This window comes from Pleurodeles waltl, chromosome 6 (genome assembly GCF_031143425.1).
Source record: "Pleurodeles waltl isolate 20211129_DDA chromosome 6, aPleWal1.hap1.20221129, whole genome shotgun sequence".
NCBI lineage: Eukaryota > Metazoa > Chordata > Amphibia > Caudata > Salamandridae > Pleurodeles > Pleurodeles waltl.
This window is the reverse complement of record NC_090445.1, coordinates 945,135,109-945,161,281: the sequence shown is the minus strand read 5'-3', so window position 1 is coordinate 945,161,281 and position 26,173 is coordinate 945,135,109. Positions and strand designations below refer to the sequence as shown.

At 46.1% G+C, this 26,173-nt stretch overlaps 1 protein-coding gene across 2 annotated transcripts in view; it reads left to right on the top strand.

Annotated features, from left to right (window-relative positions):
• CFAP46 (cilia and flagella associated protein 46) overlaps positions 1-26,173 on the top strand; it is a 1,580,346-nt gene that overhangs the window by 1,476,210 nt on the left and 77,963 nt on the right. For both annotated transcript variants that reach the window (XM_069239769.1, XM_069239768.1), the window contains exon 59: positions 21,926-22,007. In XM_069239769.1, the coding sequence (XP_069095870.1) occupies positions 21,926-22,007 (82 nt within the window). The remainder of the gene's footprint in view (positions 1-21,925; positions 22,008-26,173) is intronic.

Below are 26,173 nucleotides of genomic sequence, written 5' to 3'. Positions count from 1 at the left end.
GCTATTACTTCGCTCTTCATTGTTTCTCCGGCTCCTTCTAGCAACTGCAACATTTCCCCAGCTGTGCACCCTATGAGGGTAACAAGTCTTCAGTCTGCACCAAGAAGAAAGAAGGAATCTTCCTTGGAGTGTTGGAGTCACTCCCCTGCATCTGCGGGCACCATCTGCAACAATGACTGGCAGCATGGATCCTCTTATCTGCAACTCTGTGTGGATCCTGCAACATAGGTGGTGGTCCTGAGTGGTCCTCTTGGTCCCCTCTACAGCTGTCCAACTTTGGACGTGGTTAGTCTTTGCCTCTTCTTGCAGGACAGTACCCCTGTGCACTGCAGCTCTTGAAGCTACCAAGGCCTGTTGGCTTTTCTTCTGAGGGATCTTCAGGCTCCATGTAGCCCCGTCCTCCAGCACTCTTCCCTACAACGCATGGTCTCCTGCCTGCTGCTCCAGCAACATGGGACTCCTTTCCAGGTGTGCTGAGTGGGCCTCACTACGACTCCTGTGAGTTGCCTGTTGTGGCTGCATCCAAGGTTTCTTGCTCTCCTGACTGCTGGGGGTCATCTGAAACTCCCTTCCTTGGATTGAGTCCCCTCAGAACTTCCTGGTCTCCAACAGTTCTGCAACTTCTCTTCTGCAACTCTTTCCTTTGCCAAGGATTATTGGTGGTTTTTCCACACCACTGACAGACTGCAACTCTTCTTCCAACGTGGGTCATCATCTGTATCACTTCTGGAACTCTCCCTCTGCTCCTGTGCTGTATAGCCCACTCCTCATCCTTACCATCGAGCTGGTCCTGCATCTCCAGAGGGGTGGGTAGTGGCTCCTGTTCCAGTCATGGCGGTTATCCCTGACCTTCCTCCACGTTCTAGTGAGTCCCATCATGCTTATCCTTCTGAGGGACAGGGTTTAGAGGCGGTAAAGGAGTTGGATATTCATCAGTCTCATAGAGAGGACAGTTGGCCAGGTGGCCTAGCTGCGGCTAGTGGCTTTGATTCTTCCCTAGCCTCAGGCCTTCTTTCCCCCCTGGACTTGCTAAGGGTTGCTGTCGTTTTGGATCTAACACTTCCTTCAGTGGAATTAACTTTGGATCCTCTAATTGATGTCCTCCATCAAGACCAAACTATGGTTGAGCCAGTGCTTCCTTACAGCGAAGCCCTACATAAAGTTTTGTTGGGTGCTTGGGCTAAGCCTGATACAGGAGATCCTGTTGATCGTACTATATCTCATAGACACTGACCTGCCTCGGGTGATCTGGCTTGCCTCATTAGACATCCTACTGTAGTTTGGTGGTACAAGCTGCATTAGCCTCTCTTGATATTGAGTCTCTCCCACATATCCCATCTGACAGAAATTCCAGGAGTCTGTACGTTTGTGGCAGGCATATTTTTTTCTCCACAAGTTTCTGCTTTACGCTCTCTTGATACATCTTGCGTTCTTGGACGTTTCTCACATTCATTATGAGACTCATTGGCAAGCATCTTACCTATGCTTCCGGATGATATCAGGAGCACTCTTGCCCCTATGATTCAAGCTGGCCAACAAGGAGCCAAACTAATAATTCACTGTAGTATGGATACTATGGACTGTGTTGCTCAGGCCATGCCTCTTCAGTTTCACTACGTTGCTGTATGTGGTTACGCACCTCTGGATTTTTGGAGGCAGTTCAAGCCTCATTGAATGATATGCCTTTTGATGATTCCCATTTATTTGGTGCCTCGGCTGACTCCTCTTTAAGGCATTTTTGTTACAGTAGGGGTGGAACAGTGAATTAGCTGGGTTCCTCTCTACCCTTTTGCCTAGTTATTACCTCCCGTACTGGATTGTAAGGGCTTTTTTGTCTTTACTTGTTTCACAGTTAAGCCATGCTTTGGCAGTGGTGTGAGGCTTTTTCAGTTTTATGTCTGTTCCACCTAATGGTGTCACCCAGTGGGTGTTCGTGCTTTTGGCAGGTGTTATATTACCTTAAATTATCAAGGATGGAGTATTGGGGTGTATATTACCCTGGAAACGTAGTAAGGCTTGGTGCCTGATGCTTCAAGGCTTATTATTATTATTAATGCTGTGAAAATGGTAGTTCTCCACTTCAAGTTTGTCAGTGACGGGTTCTTAGTTTTGATTCTTTACAATACCTTATATAAAGGTACTTTACTCTGGAGTTGAGCCGGGGCTCAAGAGTTGATACCTTCATGATATGTACCTTACCCTAAGTGGAATATTGTTTTGTATGCCTGATATATATCTATATATATATATATATATATGTGTGTATATATATATATATATATATATATATATATATATATATATATATATATATATATATATATATATATATTTTTATCTTGGGGTTACATAGTTGCTCCCTCTGCAGAAAGTTATTTTTTTAACTTGTGAGATAAGGTATCCCATAAAAGGAACTGTTGATCTACACTATTTGTTATGTATGTTCTACTTTTACCAATGATATGGCAGTATCAGTTTTCTACTTTTGGTAGATTTGATAAATGAGAAACCAGAAAGTATCATCTTGGGGGACTTTAAGACTTTCTTTGTTTTGGTCTTAAAGGTTTTATATCAGATAGCCATCACGGGTTGATGGACTTTCTACACTTTGAAGTAGGCAATTTAACATTATTCCTTCTTTTTCCAGGCCTATGTCAGGTTACCATGGATCTTCATTGAGAAGTATCTCTCTGTAGATTCTGCTCACTCTCTTTTATAAAATAATTAATTTTATTGACTCTTTAGGAGTTAATCTGCACTTTAGCATTTGCATTCAAGACTTTCTTCTTTTCGGAAGGGGTTTACCTTGTTCAGGAATATTTTTTCTTCTCTCCGAAGGTATTTAGATCTGTTGTGCATTTAGGTATTAATGCCTCCTCTAGGTAAAACTTTTTTCATCATGACCTTACTCTATTTGTTGTAGGTTGGGTTCACAATTTCATAGTGTTTTCTTGTCATAAAATGGAATGTACTAAATCAGATGGATTCTTTTTTTATTAATAATCTTGTAAATTTTCTGTTTTTGCGTGAACGACTTTACTAGTTAATCTGTAGATGAATCTTATTCATTATAAGACTCACATTTGCACCTTGGTTTCAGCCACTCTAACAAGGTCCCCTTTTTCCACATTAAAAAAACAAAATATATATATATAGATACTGCAGATGTTACATTGACATTATCAATTATGTTATGAATGCTGTAATGGTGAGGGTAAAAATTATAGTTACCTTAGAGCAAGACTTGTAGTTACCTTAGGGCACAAGGGTTTTTGTAAGATTAAAATGTGGGCCTAACTATAACATACCTGTAACCTTTGTTTTTTTGTTTTGTTTTTTACATTTCTATGCTTTTAAAAAAAAATCTATTTCCTAACTATAACGTCCCTGTATCCTCTGTATTTTTTCAATAAATTTCTCTGTTTTTTTAATATGAATTAATTTTCTTTACTATGTGTTTATCCAAAAACCACAACACAGGGCCTTTGGCTATAAGTTGCAGGGGTTGGCAGCAGGCTCCGTGGTCAACCCCTATAACCTCCCAACTGCACACGCCCTTTGGCCAAGCGAAGCCGAGGTTGGCCACAGGGTCTGGTCTACGGCCAGTCCCTGCAGCCAACACCCCTAACCACCCAAACCCCACGCTATGCAGGGCATTTGGCCATGCACAGCGGTAGTTGGCCGCAGGTCCGCATGCCCCCACCTCATTTTGGGCCTGGGGACCCCATCTCCGGGCCAGGCCTAATTATTTATTCTTTGGGCGGGAGAGGGGCTGCGTGACCCCCCTCCTCCCCAAGGCTGATCTCAGTCCTGGGTACCCCAATCCCCCAAACTCCGGCCATGTGACCTGGGTGCCATCCCGAGCACCCAGTCACAATGCTGTGGACCGTGGGGGAGCCTGAAGACCCCCCCGGTCCTAGCCGGCTCCCCATCTCCTGTGGGAGGCAGCACTGCTCTCACAAACTGGGAGCAGCTAAGTGTGTAGCTCCCTGTTTGTGAGAGCAATAGTTTCCTCTGTTTACCTGGCTCCATCTCCGTGGGCAGCGGAACAGAGGATACCTCCGCTCGCAGTGAGAGCTGGTTGACATCTCTCCCTCACTGCAAGTGGAGTGTTTGCTCTGACTTCGTGGGAGCTGTCAAAGCTCCCACCAACTCACAACAAACAGCTATGTCCCTGAGGTGGGCACCCGGGACACAGCAGGAGCCAGCCCTGGGGGGTGGCTGTCCCCAGGGCCATCTGTGGCTCCTCAAGGGGCCACATGCTTTTTTGCTCGGGGGCCCTCTGGGATCCTAGCACCAGAGCTAAAGGATCAGGGTGTACCTACACTGGCCCCCTTTTTAAAATCTTTTTTTCTGAGACTTGGTTGAAGCAGATTCCCAACATGGCTGCCAACACTTCTGTGTTGAAGTCTTGTCAGCCAATCAGATCTCAGCACAAGATCGGGAAGGTTGGCGGAGCCTTCGCGTCCCCATATACATACACACTTGTATTTTCTTTATTACTCAAAAACTACTGAACGGATTTACACCAAATCGCAAAAAGGGTGCTTTCTGGACCAAGTTGCCAACTTCGGTGTAATTCCGTCCAGTGGTTCAGGCTTAGACCTATTCAAAACACCTATGAGAATTAACATTGGAAGCGCGCCTTTTTTTATCCCCCCTTTTTCTTTGCCCCCACTTGACGGATCACCCCAAAACTTTCCAGACAGCAGCTGACATGACTGTCAAACGTTTTGGTAAAGCTGCACTAAAGATATAGGCAAGTAAAAAAAATGTTTTTTCTATGCAAACGAGGTCCTAACTATAACTACCTAGTGGTGACCGCCACTAGGTAATATATATGTGTATATATATATATATATATATATATATATATATATATATATATATATATATATATATATATATAAAATAAAGAGAAATGTATATACATTTCATTGTTTACTACATAGGCATTTTTTTTATTATATTCCTATGTCAGTAGCTATGTATATTGAGAATATCTTGAAGATGTTTTTATGATCTCTAGCCACTTTTCCTGGGGAAAACTATATATGCCAAATGGTTGCTATTGTTGTGTTCTCTGCAGAAGAAAAAAAAACATTCTATGTGTGTCTTTTAGTGTAGGTCTGGTTAGGATATACCTTCACAGGGTAAGTGGTAAGAGCTATTGCCCAAAGGTCTGCTATGCTGCTGTATGTTCTAACAGGGTAGAACACGCAGTTTCAGTCTACATGTAAGAACAAATACATTTATATTCACTACCTCATTTGCAATACTGTCCTACGGTTGCAGGTAGTGTTTCTTACTAATGTTTTCTTTGTCTTTCTAATATCATTGCAGTGGTCCTTTCCACAGTAATGATGGAGTGTTCGTGCATGGGTTCGCATCCCCTTAGGGGAGCCAGTAGTTGAATTTTCATTCTGTTAATTCTCCTATAACACCAATTAGTCATAATAACATGGACTTTCTTTATGTCCTGTTTTTTAATGTTTGTGACTCCTTTAACATGGTTCCTCCCACAAGTCTTATGTAGTGAAATTTGTTAAGGCTCACTTATATTACTTTGAAAGCCTGGTCTTTTTTAGTTGTTCTAGACCGGTTTTGTTATAGGGGCAGATTTTTAGTGGTCTTAATCATGGGTGATGCTATCTCCATGCTCTTAATGTCTTCATGACCTGTTCTTACTGTGGTCCTTTACACCATTCTTTTAGTAAAGAGTATGTGTTTTCTCATAGATATTCTTATGAATGCACAGATCATGTCTCTTGTACTAGACCGGTTTTCTTATGGTTAGAGTCTTTCCATATTGTTGGTTCACTTATGACACACAATTGACATGCTAACATGGATGATCTTTTCCCCATGTTTTTAATGTTTTATGGTTTTATTTACATGTGGTTTCTTCCACAGGTTTTGATGTTGTAGAGTATATTATTACTCACCTTAGTTATTATGATTGTCCATTCTTTTTCTCTTGATCCAGACCGTTTTTCCTGATACTCAGAGACCTTTTGAAGGACTCAGTTCTCAGTCCCTCCTCTAGGTTACTATGACTTTGGTATCTTATTCTAAAGTAAGGAATCTGCAGCTAAATGCCTCTATCAGATGAACAAGTTACTTACCTTTGGTAACACATTATCTGGTAGAGACAGGATCTAGCTGCAGATTCCTTAACAATCCACCCATTCTCCCCACTCTGCAAACTCTCCGGTCTCAGAGATTTCATTATGGAAATCTGCATCTTCAAAATAAAAATTTGGAGATTACTTGACACAGGGGTGTTGTAAGAAATGGGGTTCCTGGTTGGCTATGGTAGGCACCTAAGGGAGGCAAGAACCACTACTCTAATCAGAGCTAGGGAGCTACAAACCTATGATAATCCTTTCTTACCCTCTTGATAGTTTGGCACGAGAAGACAGGCTTATTCCAGAGGCACTGTGTAAAGCGTTTGCACAACACACATAACCCAGTGACACAATAAATACACCACAAAAGAGACTTCACAATGAGCTATATAAAAATAAACAGTATTCCATAGACCAAAACAACATGAATCAGCAATAGGCCAAACAGGCACTTGTCAAACGATCATCATGGCATGCCATTAAAAGAAAGAATACATTTCTCTATTGCCCATGTCCTAACCAAAACACCCTCCCAATGCTTGCTATGTGATCCCTGAAATATATTTGTGGTTCCAACCAGACAAATGACATCACATATCAGGGCATGACACATGACATAACTACTGAGGGTATAAAGACATCCAATTGATGGGCAGGTCCATAAAAATAAACATTCCCATATTGCCCATGTCCTAAACCATTACCCTTCTCATACATAGACAGGACTCATCATATACCTGCTTTCCCAGCAGGATAAGAGGGCCATGAAATACACACTAGGTCAGGGAAAAGGCAGTGCAAACATGAAAGGTATTGGACATGGTAGGAATCCTGAGGACCTAATAAAGCCTTGGGGCTGCAGTAACGCCTTGGTTGTGCCCGCAGCATGAGAGTACGCAGGCTGTAATTTTCAGTGGGGGGACACACAGCTGAGTTTCCCGTACTGCTGAACAACACAGAGTCACAATGCCAGGCATCAGAGCTCCTGCGTTCCTACGCCCATAGTTATGGTACCTCATGGCTCAGCAGGAACGGGATCACCGATGAGGTTTTCCTCTCACCCTGCAATATCTCAAGCAAAGTGCCCCTTCATTAAAGTATGCTCCAACCAGGAGGAGGCATATGTGGCTTTTCAAACAGTGGGGAAACCTTTCTGGGTCCCCCAGGTAGAGCTGAGCACCAGCAAAACAACCAGCAGCCGCCCGCGTCCACGTGGTGTGGCTGCTAACACCGGCAGCTTCTTTGCAAGCCACTCTGACTTCAGAATCATATCTGGAGTCCCTCCAGCACCTTACGAACCGCGACCTTTTTCTCTGTGAGTCAGCTCAGCATGGGGGAGCCTCATGGTATCTTCAGCAGCTAGCTGTCTCCTCTTCCTCTGGTAGCCTGGGTCGCAGCGGTGACTGACCCAAAGTAGTTTGGTGGTTGTGCCCCCTGCGCACCCGCTGAAACAAGCATTGTCTCTGCTAGAACCAAAGACTGCCGGCTGGCTACTCTACGCTCCTCCTGTGCCAGGGGCCCCAAAAACTGATATCCTCCTTCCCAGCCACACCTCACAGGAGGGAAAACTCTGCACTCGCGGTGGTGCTGCAGAGTGGAACCACACCTCCTGGCAACCCAAAGATGGTGCTCACTAGGTGCTATGTGGCAAGAGGCTCCAGCATGGAGCAGAGCACTCACAAGGTGATAGCTGTAGAAAACAGGGGAGAAAGGGGGCACATCACCCACCCCCTGGAGACAACTGTGGAATGCCAGGCAGGGGCAAGCAGCAGGCCATCACACCAGGGTCCTTGCAGGCGAAGTGGCAATCCTTCTTGTGGCTCAGCAGGCCACAGGTCAGCACAACATCAAGTAAGTCCAATGGCGGTTCCTTGTAGCATAACGGCCCCCTCTAGCAGCAACTAGTTCCAGGTCCATGCAGTGTCTAAAAACATGAGAAACAACCCCTGTACTTTAAATCATTTTGTCTTTGATGTCAGGGGGCACTTCAAAGGACCTTTGGAAGTGCACAACATCCCCGTTAAACCCAAAGGCCTGGCTCCAGGCATCAGTAGGGGGTAAACAAGCTCTTTGTGTGAGGACAGGGCACAAATGTAAGTGTGCCCCATCTCTTCCAGCCCAGGAAGACCGTTCAGTATGCCTATGTAACCCTATTACACCTCCACCCTCCCTTTGTAATGGCTGTCTGGAAAGTAAGCACAAAGCCCAACTACCACTCTACACCAGATGTAGATTGGAGTCAGGCTGGAAAGCACAAGGGTCATAAGCACAGTGAAATGCCTAATGTGGCATTTCCACAATAGTAATAAAAAATCCACCTACACCAATAAGCAGCATTTCTTACTACCATTTCAAACACACCAAACATGGCCACGGTACTCATCGTAGATCAGATAATACCACTTTTTATGCAAGGTCATTCCTAACATTCCTAACAGCACCCTGCCCATATAGCTACCTAGGGCCGACCTTAGGGGAAACCTATATGTAGTGAAAGGGGAGTTCCAGGTCTGGCAAGTAAATTTAGATGCCAAGCCAATGTGGCAGTAAACTATGCAAGCAGGCTCTGCTGTGGCAGGCCTGAGACACATTTGAAAAGTTACTTCTGTGAGTGGTGCAATCTAAGATGCAGGCCCAATAGTAGCATTTAATTTTCCAGACCCTGGGTATAAGGAGTACGACTGTACAAAGCACTTACAGGTAAATTAAATGTGCAAATCAGGTGTTAGCCAATCATACCAAGTTTACAGGAGAGAGCACATGTACTTTAGCACTGGTCAGCAGTGATATATTGCCCAGAGTCCTAGAGCCAATAAAAGAGGGTCAGAGAAACAGGAGGAGGAATGGAAATGTTTGGGAATGACCCTGCAAAAAGGGCCAGGTCTAACAGGTGTCTTTTGTCCTAGCACACTGTTTTGGTAGGCACTTTCTAAATGTGGCTCCACGTTTTGAGCGAAAATAATCACAGAAGAAAGTGGTGTCAGCAAGAGGGTTATATAAACTCTTCTGACATCACATCTGATGGATGCGCAGATGTTATGTGAGGAAAAAGATTCCGGATCCAGGCTCATGCCTTGTGAAGATTCTAAAGTAGGTACTCTGAGGCTGGATCCTGTCTCTACCAGATAATGCGTTACCAAAGGTAAGTAACTTGTTCTTATAGTTCACATCATTTCCAGTCCACGTTTACAGTTTAACAAATGCACAACCTTGATCCTAATCTTACAAAAACTGGTTTGCTTTAACTTGCAGGAAAAACACAAAGCCCTCGAGCCAAGGCAGGTGTAGGGCGCAGTGGAGAAAGACAGGGCAAGTAACCAAAACCTTATGTAGTAGCAGTTATAGCAGCTAAAGCAGGTTATAACATTACCTTTCTTGTATTGTATAATGAGATTGTGTTAAGTTGAAAGAAAAAAATCACCACAATATTTACTGTTTAAAGATCTGACTCAAAATATCTGTGAAATCAGTGCAGGGAAGCGGGTGATTGAGAGTGCTGTTAATTAAATGTTTTCATGAGTGTGTTTTTTAGGCCGTTCATTACCACTTCGCCCCCTCTTCTATGTGATAGTCCCTACGTTATGTCGGGAAACAGACTATTAAATTAGTCTTCAAACTGAACAGACACCTTCAGCCTTGTCATAGGGACATAAATTCTTCAGAGTTCATTTGAAAGTCATGCTTAGCTGGTTCTTTGAGGCCATATAACTGAATTTGCCTTTTTGCTTAATTTGTCTCAGTTCTTACATTTTTGTTGTTTTATCATTTTGCTTAATGGGGATTTGATGTGGTGGAGAGTTCTGTTTCTTAAGACTTGGTTTGCTCACATTGAGAAATTAATTTAGTTTCTTAATTCTCTTTTTATTTTAATGGGTCTGGCTATGCAGTCTCATGACCTAGAGCCTTGACATCCCTTGGAGTGCCTTCATTGACACTCTGTCATTAGAGCTTCTCTGACTGCAGTGTCATTTGAGGTTCCAGATCGTCACTTTATATATGTGTATCTGCATCAAGTGTAGTGAAGAGCTTGCCATGATAAATGACCGCTGCTTCCATCCTGCCGTTAGTCTCATCGTAGGATTGTATTTTGTAATAAACAAAAGGGGAACTAAGAATTTCTACTTGGATTCCACAATTCCTCACCCTTCCTTCTTGTTAGTATTAATTTCCTTTGTTTCTGTCTCGGAGCTACAGCTACAGAAACCATTTGGAGTTATTAGTGGAGTGTGGACCTTACTGTACCTCATATTCTCATTTCCAGAGGAGTTAGAGGAGGGCCACTGCTGGATCTGACATCTCTGGTGTAGTTTCCCCCCAACATTTTGCCTTCTAGTCTCCTGTGTTTGCTGGCTTCAGTACTCTGCACACTTACTGCTAACCAGTGCTAAAATACATGTGGTCTCTGCTTTAGAGATGGTAACATTGGCTTACACCCAAATGGCATGTTTAAATTACCTAGAAGTCCCTAATAAAGCGATAATACATTACCCAGGGCCTGTAAATGAAATGCTACTAGTATGCGTGCAGCATTGATTGTGCATTGCTCACATAACTAGCCCTTTAATCATGTCTTACACCTGTCATTGCCACCTGTGTGCAGTTTTAAACTGACATTTCTACCTGGTAAAATAAACATATTTGATATAGATTCCCAGCTACAGATTCCTTACCTTAGAATAATCCCTATTCGTCAGACTGGATCCAGAAATTTTGTGTGAGTAGTACCCCTGTGCATAAATAGGTGGCGCTGTTTGGCTCCACGTGGCATTGTCTGCACTGGAAGTGACTTGTGAGGTGCCTATACAGGCACCACCTCAGCGTACTGATGTCAGTGCTTTTCTTTCTGCTCCAGCCAGCATATATCTAGAGAAGAGCTTCCCACAGTCACTTTTTGACTGACCTTTTCTTGATGATTGTTGAAGCTTTGTCTCCTAGTGTGGCAGGATGCCCACAAGGAAGGCTGTGGCACCTGTCATCAGCAGGTGACAGTCATGGATCCACTCCTCGTCTATCTGTGGTACCTCGGGTGTGACCATGTTGCCAAGACCTTGTCGACTGTCACGCCATGCACCCCAAGGCCTTGATGGAGCAGCCCCACAAGCTCCTTGCTGCTTGACGTGTGATGCTGCAACAGTCTCGATCCTGGCGAAGAGGAAGGCCCCAGAATCGGTTGCGGCGCCACTTCAAGCACTCCTCATCGTAGTTGAATTTTGAGTAAGTCTCACGAATGGAAGAAGAGCAAGAAGTCAAACAGGTCTTCGACTTCACCCTGGGCCTGATTTAGAGTTTGTCCGACAGTTACTCTGTCACAAACTTGACAGATATCCTGTTCACCTTATTACGATTCCCATAGGGTATAATTGGATCATAATACAGTGGATGGGATATTTGTCACTTTTGTGAGGGAGTAACCCCACCCGCCAAACTCCAAATCAGGCCATCTATTGTTGTGTAGCCATTTTAGCTATAGCTCCATGCACATTATTTTACCACACTAGGCCAGGCCGCTGTGCACCCTAATCTAGATTTATTTAATTCAGCTTTATTTTATTGTTACAATAGTCACTTTTACGGTCTTGTTTTATTTTCTGTTTCTCTAACTGTTTTTGCCTAGGCCAGCACTCTGTTCTCAAACAAGACATTCTTGCTCACTCTGTGCTTCTTCCAAGGCTACAGCACGGTACATTGCTGGTGAACGTGGTAGAAGTTTAGTCTCCAACATTCGTAGAAAACACACACCCTTACGTAGGGACATTTTCTCAGGACATCAGCTGTGTTGTTATAAAAACACTTCCTTGTCCCTTACACATTAGAGGGAGATTCCAGCCAGAGAACCGCGACTGTATGCTGAGTACTGAATGCTTTGCTACAGATGCTAACGCAGACCGCAGGCCTGTGCTCAGGTATGGGGGATGGTGTCTTCCCAGGGGAACCTGAAGGGCAGAATTAGAGCTTAACATGCTGTGCTCCATCATAGCCTAAGTAGGAGTTAGTCTATTGACCATAGTGACAATATGATAGCGTTATTTCTATGCATCACTCTCCTCGTTACAATATTAATACTGTTATGCTGTGCCGTCCTGGTTATTGCAGCTCACGCTTTGCTATTTAAGATGCAGTTGTTTATTAAAATCATTATTGAAACATATACTGCCTTTGTTTGTCATTTATATATGAGACTAAGGTAACTGAGAGAAACGGATGAGACCTGAGTGACCACGGCTTCCCTGAGAAACCAATTATGTCATGCGCTTGGATGCCCAGTCATCCCTGCCCTTGGGTAGAGGTGAGGCATTGCTAGTTAGCTGGAGCAAAACCCGGGTTGGAGCGATAGGTGTCACCTGCAGTGGGTCAGACTCAGTCTCCCACACCGCAGGCGATTGTTCCGCTCAAAATCCTGTAGTCTCATTAGAATAATGAGAGCCTACGCAACACTATCTAGCTGCAAATTCCTTACTGACCTTCCCAGCCTATCTGATCTGCAAGCTGATTTCTCCATATACGGATAACTCTTATGAGGTCTGCACACTAGTACATCTTCTGGCATTGGAAGGTCATGAAAAGTTACTGATGTCAGCGTGCGGGCATAGTACCTTTATAAGCACCTCATATGTGACTTCCTGTGTGGATGATGCTGAGCTAAACGACACAGCCTACCTGTGCTCAGAGGTACTGTACAAAAAGTTTCTGAATCCAGTCTGATGCCTGGGGATCATTCTAAGGTAGGAAATCTGCAGCTTTATAGAGTGTCTAACAGATAAGGTGTTACCAACGCTAAATAACTTGTTCATCTGGTGAAAATGGCTAGGGTCCAGGAGGAAGGCGAGTGCAGAAATGGCCTGAAAATAGTTTAGGGGGGGGGGTACATCCCTCTTCCTATTGAGGGAATCCTCCAAACTCAAGATGGAGGATTTCTAAAGGGAGGGGTCACCTCAGCTCAGGGCACCGTAGGGGCTGTCCTGACTGGCAGGTGACTCCTCCTTGTTTTTCTCATTATCTCCTCTGGACTTGCCGCCAAAAGTGGGGGCTGTGTCCAGAGGGGCGGGCATCTCCACTAGCTGGGATGCCCTGGGGTGCTGTAACAACAGGCAGGAGCCTTTGCGGCTCAACGCCAAGTGTTACAGTTCCTGCAGGGGGAGGTGACAAGCACCTCCACCCAGTACAGGCTTTGTTCCTGACCACAGAGTGACAAAGGCACTCACCCCATGTGGCCAGAAACTCGTCTGGTTGTTGCAGAAACTGGTTAGCCTAGCACTAGGAGTCAGACTGGTATTCAGGGGGCATCTCTAAGATGCCCTCTGTGTGTATTTTTCAATAAATCCCACACTGGCATTAGTGGGGATTTATTGTGCTGAGATTTTCAATACAAAACTTCCCAGATTTCAGTGTAGCCATTATGGAACAGTGGAGTTCATAATTGACAGACTCCCAGACCATATACTCTTTATGGCTACCCTACACTTACAATGTCTAAGGTTTGGCTTAGTCTCTGTAGAGGCATTTTGCTCATTCAACTATGCCCTCACCTGTGGTATAGTGCACCCTGCCTTAGGGCTGTAAGGCCTGCTAAAGGGGTGCCTTACCTATGCCACAGGCAGTGGGATGTAGGCATGGCACCCTGAGGGGAGTGCCATGTCGACTTAGTCATTTTCTCCCCACCAGCACACATAAGCTGTGAGGCAGTGTGCATGTGCTGAGTGAGGGGTCCCCAGGGTGGCATAATACATGCTGCAGCCCTTAGAGACCTTCCCTGGCCACAGGACCCTTGTACCAGCGGTACCATTTACATGGGACTTATCTGTGTGCCAGGGCTGTGCCAATTGTGGGAACAAAGGTACAGTTTAGGGAAAGAACACTGGTGCTGGGGCCTGGTTAGCATTGTCTCAGCACACTTTCAATCATAACTGGCATCAACAAAAGGCAAAAAGTTAGGAGGGGGTAATCATACCAAGAGAGGCATTTCCCTACACCAGGTGTCAGACTGGATCCGGAAGTTTTTTGCGTGAGCAGTACACCTGTATGCCGTTGGGTGGCTTTGTTCAGTTACATGTTGCATTGTTGACGTCATTGGCGCTGTATGTGAAGTCACATTCACCTTTATGCCGTGCTGATGTCAGTTCTTTACTTTCTGCCCCAGTTAGCGCTGATCAGAAGAGCTATAAACCTGTCTCATTTTGACAGGCTTTTTTCAACATTTAAAAAAATATTTTTTGCAAAGTGTGTCAATAATGTCATCATGGAAGGTAGGGTTTAAGCTGCGGGGCATCTGTCACCGAGCCATGCTGGTAAAAGATTCACACTTGGTTTGTTTATGGTGTCTTAAGCACAACCATGATTCGAAGTCGTGCTCGGACTGCCAGGCCATGGCGCTGGAAGCTTTGAGGGAGTGGCTCTTAAAGCTGCTTGTGGCCACTTAGGGCATCTTCTAGGAGCTCTCTGTCACAATTGAGAAGAAGGTTGCGGCCCCAAGTCCTCTTCCTTTCACTGGAGATCCTCTGGACACTCAAGGAAGAGGCCCAAGAAGAAAAAGAAGTCGAAATGGCCTTCGATTTCACCTTGTCCGTCAGCCAACATGACAAGTGAAGAACATCGCCATTTCAGGCACGGTCCTCAGCTATTATTCACAGTGAAGTTTCCCTTTGTCCTTTGCTTGTGAGTATCCACAGGTGCCAGTCTGCATCCAGAAATTCAAGAAACAATGCTCCTGAGCTCTGAGTGGCTTTGTACAACTTTGGGCCACTCTGGGAGAGGGGAGTCACTTATAAGCACCACCCATACCCTCGGAAATCACTTCCTTTCTTTCTACACCTGCATATGCAGATCTGGAGCTGCACTTCTTTTTTCATACCTTGCAGGGATTTATTCTCAAAATTCTACCAGTGTGCAAGGGGGACATGTAACCTCCTGAAATAAAAGGATTTTAAACTTGTAAGGAATGTTACAATCAGATGTCAGTGACATATCCCCATTAGGTGTGCCTTCGATGTTTGGGTTCAGCATGCAACTCTAAGGCAGTTCCAACTGCACTCAGATGAGTTTCAAAGCTGCTCGAAAATACAAAGTAAACTCTATGGCACAACACCGCAAAACTCTATGCAGTCCCTCTCTTGGTCGAAGTTCAGAGTGCCGGCTCCCTCATGTTGCTGAAGCCGTTCCCACAACAGATGTTCTTTGCAGTCAAAAAGTTTGGGTAAATCTGAAGAGAAACTTAATAAGTCCAAGCGGTACTCCCACTTTTTGCGCTACTCTCAATCTCCAGAGAAGACACAAGAATGACACTGTGCCTCTAGATCCCACTCCTGTTGCACCAAGGAGCTGATTCAAACCTGTTCTCAATACACACTGAATTTTCGGATCTATCAGCAATGTCACAGATGATCAAAGCCTTTGGGAAGGCCATGCTGTGCATCTTTGGCATGCTTCCTGATCGCTTTAGCTTGACTATGGGCCTCGAGGATCATCAGGAGCCTCCAGTCAGTTTTCCATCAGCAGTACCATCTTTGCGCCCTAATTCAAATGTGGCACAGCCAATACCCACCTCTCTGACTCAAACACAATAACATAACCACATAGACAGGCACAGACACTGAACCAACATTTTAGTTTAGCTGACGCTTAAAACCAATAAACTATGGGACATGATTGGTGTAATATTTAGCAGTAGTCCCAGAAGACTTATGAGCCTCCTTGGTCCAAACCATACAGTATGGCAAGGATGCAGTTAATTTATCATCTGATCAATCCTAGACACCACTGATTGCACAGGCCGAGCTATTGGCACAAGTGGGGGGCTTCTGTGCCAAGCCTGTATGATATCCACATGTTTCTCTGGGGATGTCCAGGTATCTGTAAAGATTGGTCTTCACTTCTTATGTTTTCCAAAGTTTTATTATACCAATCCTGGTACTTAAACACATTAGGTAGTGGAGTGTTTTCCTATTCAACCATCTGCACTCCACACCTGTCTTAGTATATCCAAACAAGATTCTATAATACCTAACACAGCTAAGTATCTGGCACAAAACAGTACATATGTGCAATAAACTCCAGTAAACTTCAAACAACTGATAGAGACTTCTAGTTGACCTTACTTTTGAATTTCCGAAGGCATCAGAGTGATTCCAGAAAATGTTTCTTCGACCAGTACTCCTGCGCGCTGTTGTGTAGCTTCGGTTGACTCAGCGGGCATCGTTGGTGTCGTGGTCGCTGTGATGACATCACGGTCGTACATAGGTGCCACCCCGGCATGCTGACATCAGTTCTTTTCGTGCTAGCCTAACCGAAGATCTGGAGAAGAGCTACCCCAGTAATTTTTTGACTAGGTGCAACATTTTGTCAACTTTCTTTTTGACGAATATTGATGCGTTGAGGGTTGTCCCGTAAGTCCGGATTTAAGCCCTGTGACTCCTGTCACTGCATGATGTCAGTGACGGATCCGCACCTTGTGTACCTCTGGTGTTTGCAGCGCGACCACGACCCGAAGTCGTGCTCTGAGTGTCGATTCCATGTCGTTCCCGGTCCCGTTCAAGAGAAAGGTCAGGCGAGCGGTCACGGAGTCACCACCATTCTTCTTCGTCCAAGTCATCTGGACATTCGGGTAAGAAGAAGAAGTAGTGGAAGAAGGCGAAACGTTCTTCGACCTCGCCCCATCGCTCGCACGATGTGACACAGGAAGAGCGTCAATGCTCTAGGCCTCTGTCCTCAGAGCCTGTCTGGGTCCGCTCTGCATCTCCCCAGATTTCCGGGAGCCGGAGCTACCCCTGCCCAAAGGAGTTCTATGAGGCTATGCACCTCATATTTGGGAAGCCTGACCCATCCTCAGCACCTTCGGGCCCAGGTGAGCCAGTTAGGGCCCCTTGGCTTCAAAGTCGGCGACTTCGGTCCCGGCTCCGGAGGGCACCTCAGGATCCGCTTCTGTATCCGTTCTGAGGCCGGTCGTGTCAACGTGACCTTCCCCAGCATCGGGTCGGACGTCGACGCTCCCGACACCGATTGGGCCCACCATCAACATCGACCCTATATACATTCCCGACGACCCGGAGCCAGAACGACGTCGCTCTACGCCGATTTCATTTTCCATCAGCTCTGCTGTGCCTAGGGTTGATCCTGGACCCTATTACTATGTGTATGGATACAGGGATAGTGTAGAGGGGTCGCTGGACCCTTTAGAAGATCAGCTTGAACCTGAACTGGACTGGGTACAGGATTTTGGTGATGCCAGTGGGTTGAACGCCTCCCCTGACATTGGCATGTTCTCTCCCCCTACCGTGGCTATGGAGGAGGGAGCGTCTTATTCTATGGTGGTGAGACAACAGCTGAGGTTTCGAACCTCGAGCTTCCTTCTGTGGAGGTCATGCCTAACCTCCTGACCAAAGTCCTTCAGCCTGGGGCCTCCAACTCTGAACCCCTTCTTCCCTTCAACGAAGCACTTACGGACGTCCTACTGGGGACCTTGTCCAAACCTAGCACAGGGGCTCCTGTGAATAGGGCTATTCCCCTCCGCCATCGGCCTCCGCTGAATGACCCAAATTTCCTTACCCAACAACCTATGCCAGAGAGCCTCGTCATCCAGGCTTCTTCATCCTCTGGCGCATTCCCTACCACTCCACCGGACAGGGAATCAAAAAGACTGAACAACTTAGGGAAGAAGATTTCTTCTGCCAGTCTAGCGCTGTAGTCTGTAAACACCGCATGCCTTTTGGGCCGCTATTCCAAGTGCTGTCCCAAGTTCAGGAAGAGCCCCGGAATGTTCTCTCCTAAGCCATGACAGAGAGATGCAGCCAAGTTCATGATCTGTTGTGGACTGGATACAGCTGACTCTCTAGGCAGATCGGTTGCATTGACAGTGGCACTGAGACGCCACTCCTGGTTCCTTGCTTTTGGGGGATGTCCAGCAATCTTTGATGGGCATGAACTTTGATGACACTCATCTCTTTGGAGACCAGGTGGACTCAAAGCTTGAGCTTTTTAAGGATTCCCGAGCTATGGCTCTGTCCCTTGGCCTCACAGCCTCTCCTCGCCCCTCTCAGTCCGCCTCTCGCTCCGCCTCTCGCTCCTTTTGTGGCTTTGGAAGGGGCACCCAACCACGTCCATTTCCACTGGGCCACGACCTGCGCATGCTGCACAGCCCCTACGTAGACGTGGGATCCACCGACCTGGTGGATCAGTGAGTCAGCGGGCCGCCCAGTCCACCCCACCCCCCCTCTGCCTCAGAACCTTCTTAGTCAGTTGGGACATCCTAGACCAGTTGGTGGCAGAATTTCCCATCATCTGCCCCACTGGGAATCCATTACCACTGACAAGTGGGTTCTACAGATCATCCGAAGGGGCTACTCCCTCTCCTTCAAGACTTCTCCTCCAGCCATGCCACCATCATTCGATCACATGTTGGAGGATCATTTGGCACTTCTCCGCGAGGAAGTCAAGGCTCTCCTGGCTTAGGGAGCCATTGAGAGAGGCCCTGCACCAGAAGTAGGTCGTGGTTGCTATTCCTGCTACTTTCTGGTGCCCAAAAAGCACAAGGGTCTTTGCCCTATCCTAGACCTCCGGTCCCTCAATCTTTCTCAAGAAGGAGAAGTTCAAGATGTTAACCCTGGCTGAGGTCCTTTCTGCCCTGGAGAGTGGATGGTTGCGTTGGACTTGCAGGACGCCTATTTCCATATTCCCGTCCTGCCGGCCCACAGACGTTACCTACGATTCGTGGTTGGTCACGAGCACTTTCAGTTCACCTTGCTTCCCTTTGGCCATACCAGTGCCCCTCGGGTGTTCATGAAAGTGATGGTAGTGGTTGTGCTCATCTGCGCAGTTTAGGGGTCCCAGTCTTCCCCTACCTTGTCGGCTGGCTGTTGAAGGTGGACACGCCCCAGAAAGTCATCTCCCACCTCCAGTCTACGGTGACCCTCCTGCATATGCTGGGGTTCATTATCAACGTGCTGAAATCACACCTGACTCCCTCTCAGACGCTCCCTTTCATCGGAGCTGTTCTGGACACAGTGCAGTTTTGGGCTTATCCTCCCGAAAAGCGACTCCAGGATATTCGGGCTATGATACAAATGTTTCAGCTTCTGTCCTGGATTTCTGTGAGGATGACTCTGAGGCTGCTGGGTCTCATGGCCTCCTGCATCCTGCTGGTCCAACTTGCCAGATGGCATATGCAGCTCTGCAATGGGACCTAAAGTTCCAGTGGGTGCAGCATCAGGGGAATCTCTCCGACATGGTTCAGATATCAGAGGGAACTGCGAAAGACCTGCAGTGGTGGTTGTCGAGTCCAGATTGGGTCAATGGCAGAGTCCTCTCCCTTCCTCAGTCTCACAGTAGTGACAGATGCATCACTCCTGGGATGGGTTGGCCACATGGGAGAGGCAGAGATCAGAGGCCTCTGGTCTCCGGTGGAGTCCGGGCTCCACATCAACCTTTTGGAGCTCCTGGTGATCTGACTTGCATTGAAAGTATTTCTTCCCTCTCTCAAAGGGAAGGTAGTGCAGGTGTTCACCGACAACACCACCGCCATGTGGTATGGCAACAAGCAGGGTGGAGTGGGGTCGTGGACCCTTTATCAAGAGGCTCGTCGATTCGGGACATGGCTGGAATGCCAGGACATTTCCCTGGTGGTTCAACATCTGGAGGGCTCTCTGAACGTCAGAGCAGACGATCTCAGCCGTCGATGGGTAGTCGATCACAAATGGCGTCTCCATCCGGAGGTGGCGCAAGGTCTCTTTCAGCAGTTGGGAGAGCCTTGGTCTGTTCGCCTCTGCAGAGAATGCGCATTGTCAGCTGTTTTGCACATTGGAGCTTCCAAGGCAGCACTTGCTTGGCAACGCTTTTCGTCATGAGTGGAACTCAGGCCTCCTGCACGGCTTCCCGCCAGTACCACTTCTGCCCAGAGTTCTGAAGATCAGGCAAAACCGGGCCCAAGTAATCTTGGTGGCTCTGGACTGGGCACGGTGAGTCTGGTAACCCGAGCTCTTGAGCATGGACATCGATCCTCTGATCAGACTGCCCCTTTGGGAGGATCTTCTGTCGCAGCAGCAGGGGACAGTTATCCACCCGAACCTGTCCAGTCTCTGCCTCCTTGCGTGGAGATTGAGTGGCGACAGTTGAAGGCTTTTGACCTTCCACCAAAAGTCTGTAATGTCATCTTGGCAGCCAGACGTCTCTCCAACAAAATGATATCCGCCTCTCGTTGGATGAAATTTGTGGCATGGTGTATCAACAAATCTGTTGATCCCCTCTCTGCACCTCTCTCAGAGTTTCTACGCTTTATTCTCTCTCTTGCCCAGCAGGGCTCTACTCTGGGCACCATCAAGGGATATTTGTCTGCCATCTCTGCCTTCTTACGGCTACCAGACCAGCCTTCTCTTTCAAAATCTCCGATTGTTGGGAGGTTTCTTAAAGGTCCCACTCATATGTTTCTTCCTGTCCTATTTATCATGCACCAGTGGGATTTGAACTTGGTCCTCACATACCTCATGTGCGCCCCTTTCAAGCCGCTCCACAGATGTCCTTTACGACTCTTGGCCCTTAAAACAGCTTTTTTGATTGCCATCACCTCTGCTCGCAGAGTAAGTGAGCTTCAGGCTCTTTCTTCGAAGCCACCATTCCTAGCAGTGCATCCTGACAAAGTGGTGCTTCGTACCAGGGCTTCCTTTCTTCCCAAAGTGGTAACACATTTTCGTGTAGGCTAATCTATCACCTTGCCTACTTTTTATGCACCCCCACATCCCTCTCGTGAAGAGGAGAGATTCCACCGTCTGGATCCAAAAAGAGCGTTTGGTGTTCTATCTAGATCGTACCATGGAATTCCAGGTGGACAATCAACTCTTTGTGGGATATATGGGTGCAAAGAAAGGGAAGGCGGTGCAGAAGAGGACCATCTCACGACGGGTAGTCCTCTGCATGAAGATGTGCTACGATTTGGCAAAAAAGCAACACCCTGAGGGTTTGCGCGCTCATTCAACCAGAGCAACTGCTTCTACCACAGCGTTAGCATGAGGAGTTCCACTCCTGGATATCTGTAAGGCCGCAACGTGGGTGTCCTTACATACGTTCACCAACCACTACTGCCTGGACAATCAGGTCCGCAGGGATGGGTATTTTGGTCGTTCGGTCCTGCAGGACTTTTAGGAGTGATCTGAGTTCGCAGCCCCCCACCGGGGATGGTATTTCTCAGGTATCTATTCAAAGGTAATGAATCTGCAACTAGAGGTCTCTATCAGATGTACAAGTTACTTAACTTTGGTAACGATATATCTGGCAGAGACATATTCTAGTGGCAGATTCCTTACCAACCCACCCATCCTCCTGGCACTGCAAAATGATTTCTAGTGACAGGTACTTCCCTCTAAGGGCCCTAGTTTTGGCGCACCATTCTCAGTGTTCTTCATGGCTCCACGCTAGTGGCGTGGAAAGTTGTGAAAAGAAACTGGCGTCAGTGCGACGGGGTGGCGCCTATATACGACTGCGACGTTATCACATTGACCACAATGCCAATGATGCCTGCGGAGTGGACCGACGCTACCTTACAGCGCGCAGGGGGTACTGCTCGAAGAAAAAGCTTCTGGATCCAGTTTGACGCCTGGGGAAATTCAGAGGTAAGGAGTCTGCAACTAGAATTTGTCTCTACCAGATATATCATTACCAAAGGTTAGTAACTTGTACATTAAAATGCAGGTGTGTAGCAAGAATTCAGTGTGTTAGGGAAGATAAGTAACATACTTTCATTTTGAAGCAATTACAGTTTTCTATTAAAAAAAATAATTTGTGCTCATAATATAAAATGAAATGTTTTTTTATTTCAGAGTGCCAACTGATGATTCTTTTAGATCTGGCCCAGACAAGTTGCAGTTTCTTACGGCAGTCAAACCTTGATGCTGAGAAAAGGTACACTTGTTATCAAAATGATCTAGTCAGTTTTTTTTCATTGAAGTTGAATTTAGAGTTTCTGGGAAAACTGTCAATGTGATTACATTTTAAATGCAGCTCACAACTATTTTTAGGTTGAGCGTAAGCGTTCAACCTCTTGTATACTTTTAAGTATACTTCTTCTGTGGGATTCCAGCTATTTCATTTGTTAGTTTCAGTGTCATGTAAAAATCCATGCTTGCTAGTGGTCAGTCATGCCTCTTTGTCCCTCCTTCAGTGTGGGAGCAAGAGACCAAGTACTTTATAATTACGATTTGTTCTGTTTATCAGGTCTGTATGGGACTTTTATTTTTTACGTTGTTTCCTGCTCCTGTCCAGGGAAGCTTCCCTTTTTATTTGTAGATCATTCTTGCTTTGAGCTTAGCTGTAAACAAGGCTATAAATCAGGCTGTTATCTTGGTCCCATTTGGTGTTTGTGGGCTTTTTGCACTCTCTCAGGTGCCTGGCTCCCGCCCTTCCTTGGCTTGGATTTTCTTTACCTAGTGTGCCTGCCTGTGGTCCTCAGGGCAGAGGATGGCTTGTAGTTGCTTGTAGCCTAGGCACCCAGCTCTACCAGGGCTTCCACAATCCTTAGAGACGGTGCCCACTTCTGCTCCATACTGAGATCCCACTCGAAGCGCCATCAGTGCACCTCAGCTCACACACTCCAAGCACTTAGCTGTGCCAGTGCCACAACCCCACACATGCTGTCTGCCAGAGCACCTAGTTCTTGCAGTCTGTACACTCTACTGCTCAAGTACTGGGACCTCAGGCGCAGCTCCATCAGTGCACCTCAGTTCACACACTCCAAGGCCCTCATCAGCACCAAACCCCACATGCTGTCTGCTAGAGCACCTTAGTTTTTACAGTCAGTACACAGTTCTGTTCCAGTACTGGGACTTCGTGCAAAGCTCCATCAGTGCACCTCAGATCTACCCCAGCGAGGTAACTTCCTTTCCTATACTGGGACCTGGCTCACATACAGTTCCATTACAGCAGCTCAATTCTAATATTCAGTCCCACTGCCAAGCCGATACTGCACGCAAAAGAGCAAAGTACAGCTCAGCCAGTGCACCTCAAGTCTAACACCCAACGCCACTGTTGATGGGAACCACCACAGCTCCATCAGACTCCATCAATTCTAACATTCAGTGCACGTTTCTTCTCAGTATTAAGGCTCACACCCCCCGCGTTTCTGTGATTCAGAGGCAAAGCCACCCCTATGCTGGGCCACACCCGCAGCTTCACCTGGGCACCTCCAGGCTAACACTTGGCAACACTGGCACACCAATACTAGGTTCCAGATATAGCTCATTAACATATCTCACTTCTGACCTTGTGTGCCCGTTACTAATCCAGTACTGCAGCCCACATACAACTCTGTCAGTGCACCTCAACCCTATCCCGCAGCGAACCATTATTCCAAAACCAGGAATTACACGGCTCTCCATTTCTCATTCCTCACCCACTGCCTTTCTGCTTTTCCAGCACCACGCCGGATCACAGGTCTGTCTATACCCCCAATCCTGATCTGAAGCACCCCAATATTGCTGTATTGGGGTTCACATACAACTCTGCTAATGCACCTCCTGCTGTTCTGCAGTGCCCCCTGCTGTTTCACACTCTGACGTCCGTTTGAGGATGTGGGGGAGCCAATTAAATCTGTTAGCGGCCATCTTCATTTGGGAGGGCCTGTTTCACCTATCTCACGCCGTTCTTTTCTTTACTCTGTTTACTCTCAATATTTTCTTTCTCCCCCACTTTTCTCTTTCCAGCTCTTAAAATCCACACATTAACAGTATTGCTCTTTCTTTCAACCATTTCTACTTCTCTCCCTCTTTTTATTTCCCTCTTCCCCTTGCTACCTCCTCTTTCTAACATGCAAAAACGTGGTTATTTCTTCCCTTGTTTATTTGCTCTCTTTTTACTTTCATCAGGCATTCATACTTTCACTATTTTTTCTCTTCCCTTTATTCTTTTTTGTCTTTTATATTTGCTTTTTCCTTTGACTCAGTATGCCTACTTTCCATTTTTTTATTTAGATCTTTCTTCCTTCCTTTCTCTGGCGTTTTTGTTATCTTTATCTGTCAATTCACGTTTTACTATAAATCCCTCTTTTTCTGTCTGTATGTTGAAGCCACAAGTTACCGAACTGTCAAAATGGTTTTCCATTTCTGTGTCTGTGGGAAATGTGTCAGTACATACTGTACATGCCCTGATTCTTTTGCTGCTTGTTTCTCTCACCATCTCTCTTTTTTCTTCTAATGTTCATTTTTCTCTTTCTTTCCACACTTTTTTCATTATTTTTTCCTCTTTATCTTTAATTTGCTAACTTCCTTCCCTTTTTTCTTTTGTTTCACATGTTTGCTCTATTTCTTCTTAGTTGTGTTTTCATTTTTTCGCTCTTTCTTTCCCTTCTTTCTTTTATTTCTTTACAACCCCTTCTTTCTTCCTTTTGTCTGTTGTATTCCTTTCATTTCTCTTTTTCTGCCCCATCCGCTTTCTCTCCTGGGCCCTAGTTATTAATGTAGCAACAGGTGCAGTGACACCAGGGCCCAGAGACCTACGGACCTCACTCAACTCTAGTTACTGCTCTATATTTCTACCAACAAATCCAGTCAACCATTTTCCTTTCTTACTCCTGGGCCAATGACACTGTTACTATGCCACTTGTCCTCTCCATCTTTATTCCCGACTCCCTCTTTCTTTCACCTGCCAATCCGTCCCAAATTATATTTTTGTTATGGTGTTTTTTAGCATTACACTCTAATGCCAAAAGTTTATTTCTGATAAAGGTTTTTATGATAATTGTATGTTTTAAGATAGAGGAAGAATGTAAATGGAAGTGCCTTTGTTAAATTCTGGGCCACTGGAATTATATGGCAGGAAAAGATGAAATTACGAGGCAGGGTTGACCATTTTATGTGGCAAGAAAAGTCCAGTTATGAATTTACAATGTCAATAGCTCTAACACAATAAAATGCAAAACCTATTGCATTGCAAATGCTTGTTTACTTTACGTGTACGTTTTTGTAGGTATACTGTAGGAAGCTGGCCTGGTCTGTGGTGAGCACCTATGGTGAGATCATCTTATACCGGGTCCAGGTATCCCCTATTAGTGAAGTGTAGGCAGTGACTAGGAAGCCAGGGCTCTCTATAGGTAGCTGTGGATGAGCAGCCAAGACTTATCTTGGAGACATGCAGCGCTTATGCAATACCACTATAGTCATACAGCACTTACACACATGAAAGAACCACAGAGTGTTACAAAAATAAAGGTACTTTATTAGGGTAACACAAATACTAGAATACTGAAAAGGAAGTCCCTCAACTGGATGTAGGTAAACACATTATTAAATACACATTAGCAATCATTAAATAGCATAGAAAGCAATAGGCATTTGTAAAAGCAAAAGTAAATAGTGAGGGCGGCAGGGGATGGCCAGACCAAAAAGTGGAATGTGAAAGGCAGTCCCCCACACAAGGAAGTGGAATCAGTAGAAGAGAGCTGGAGGAACTAGGAACCCCAAGAGATGAGTACCAGAGTGACCCCCAGCGACCAGGAGAGCAGAGGTAAGTATCTGTTTTTTTCCCAAAACAAACAGGAGGATTTTGGGAAAGGATTATGCAGGACCCAAGCAAGAAAGGAAGAACCCAAAGGTGAATCCTGACAGAAGAGGACTTGCAAAGCAAGGGGACCAAGTCCAGTTTGTGATGGAGTGCCCTGTTGTGGCAGGAGCCACTACCCACCCTTCTGTGGATGCAGGACCAGGTTGACGGTGGACAAAGGTCAGCAGTGCAGTACAGGAAATGAAGAGAAGTTGCAAGGGGGAAATGCAAGTGATGTCCCACGTCGGCGGTCAAGATGCAGTCTGTTAGTGGTACTGGAAAACCACCAACAAACTTTGGCAAATGCAAGAGACAGAGAAGAAGGTTTGCGAGGCTGAAGAGTACCAGCAAGGTCCAGGGGACTCGACCCAAGGAGGGGAGTCTGGAGTGACCCTTAGCAGCTGGGAGAGTCACAAGGAAAAGAGGCAGCCCCGATAGGCAACCCACTGGCAGCAGACACAGGAGTCGCAGTGAGGTCCACTCAGCACACCTGAAGAGGAGTCCCACATCACTGCAGCAGAAGGCAGGGGACTGTG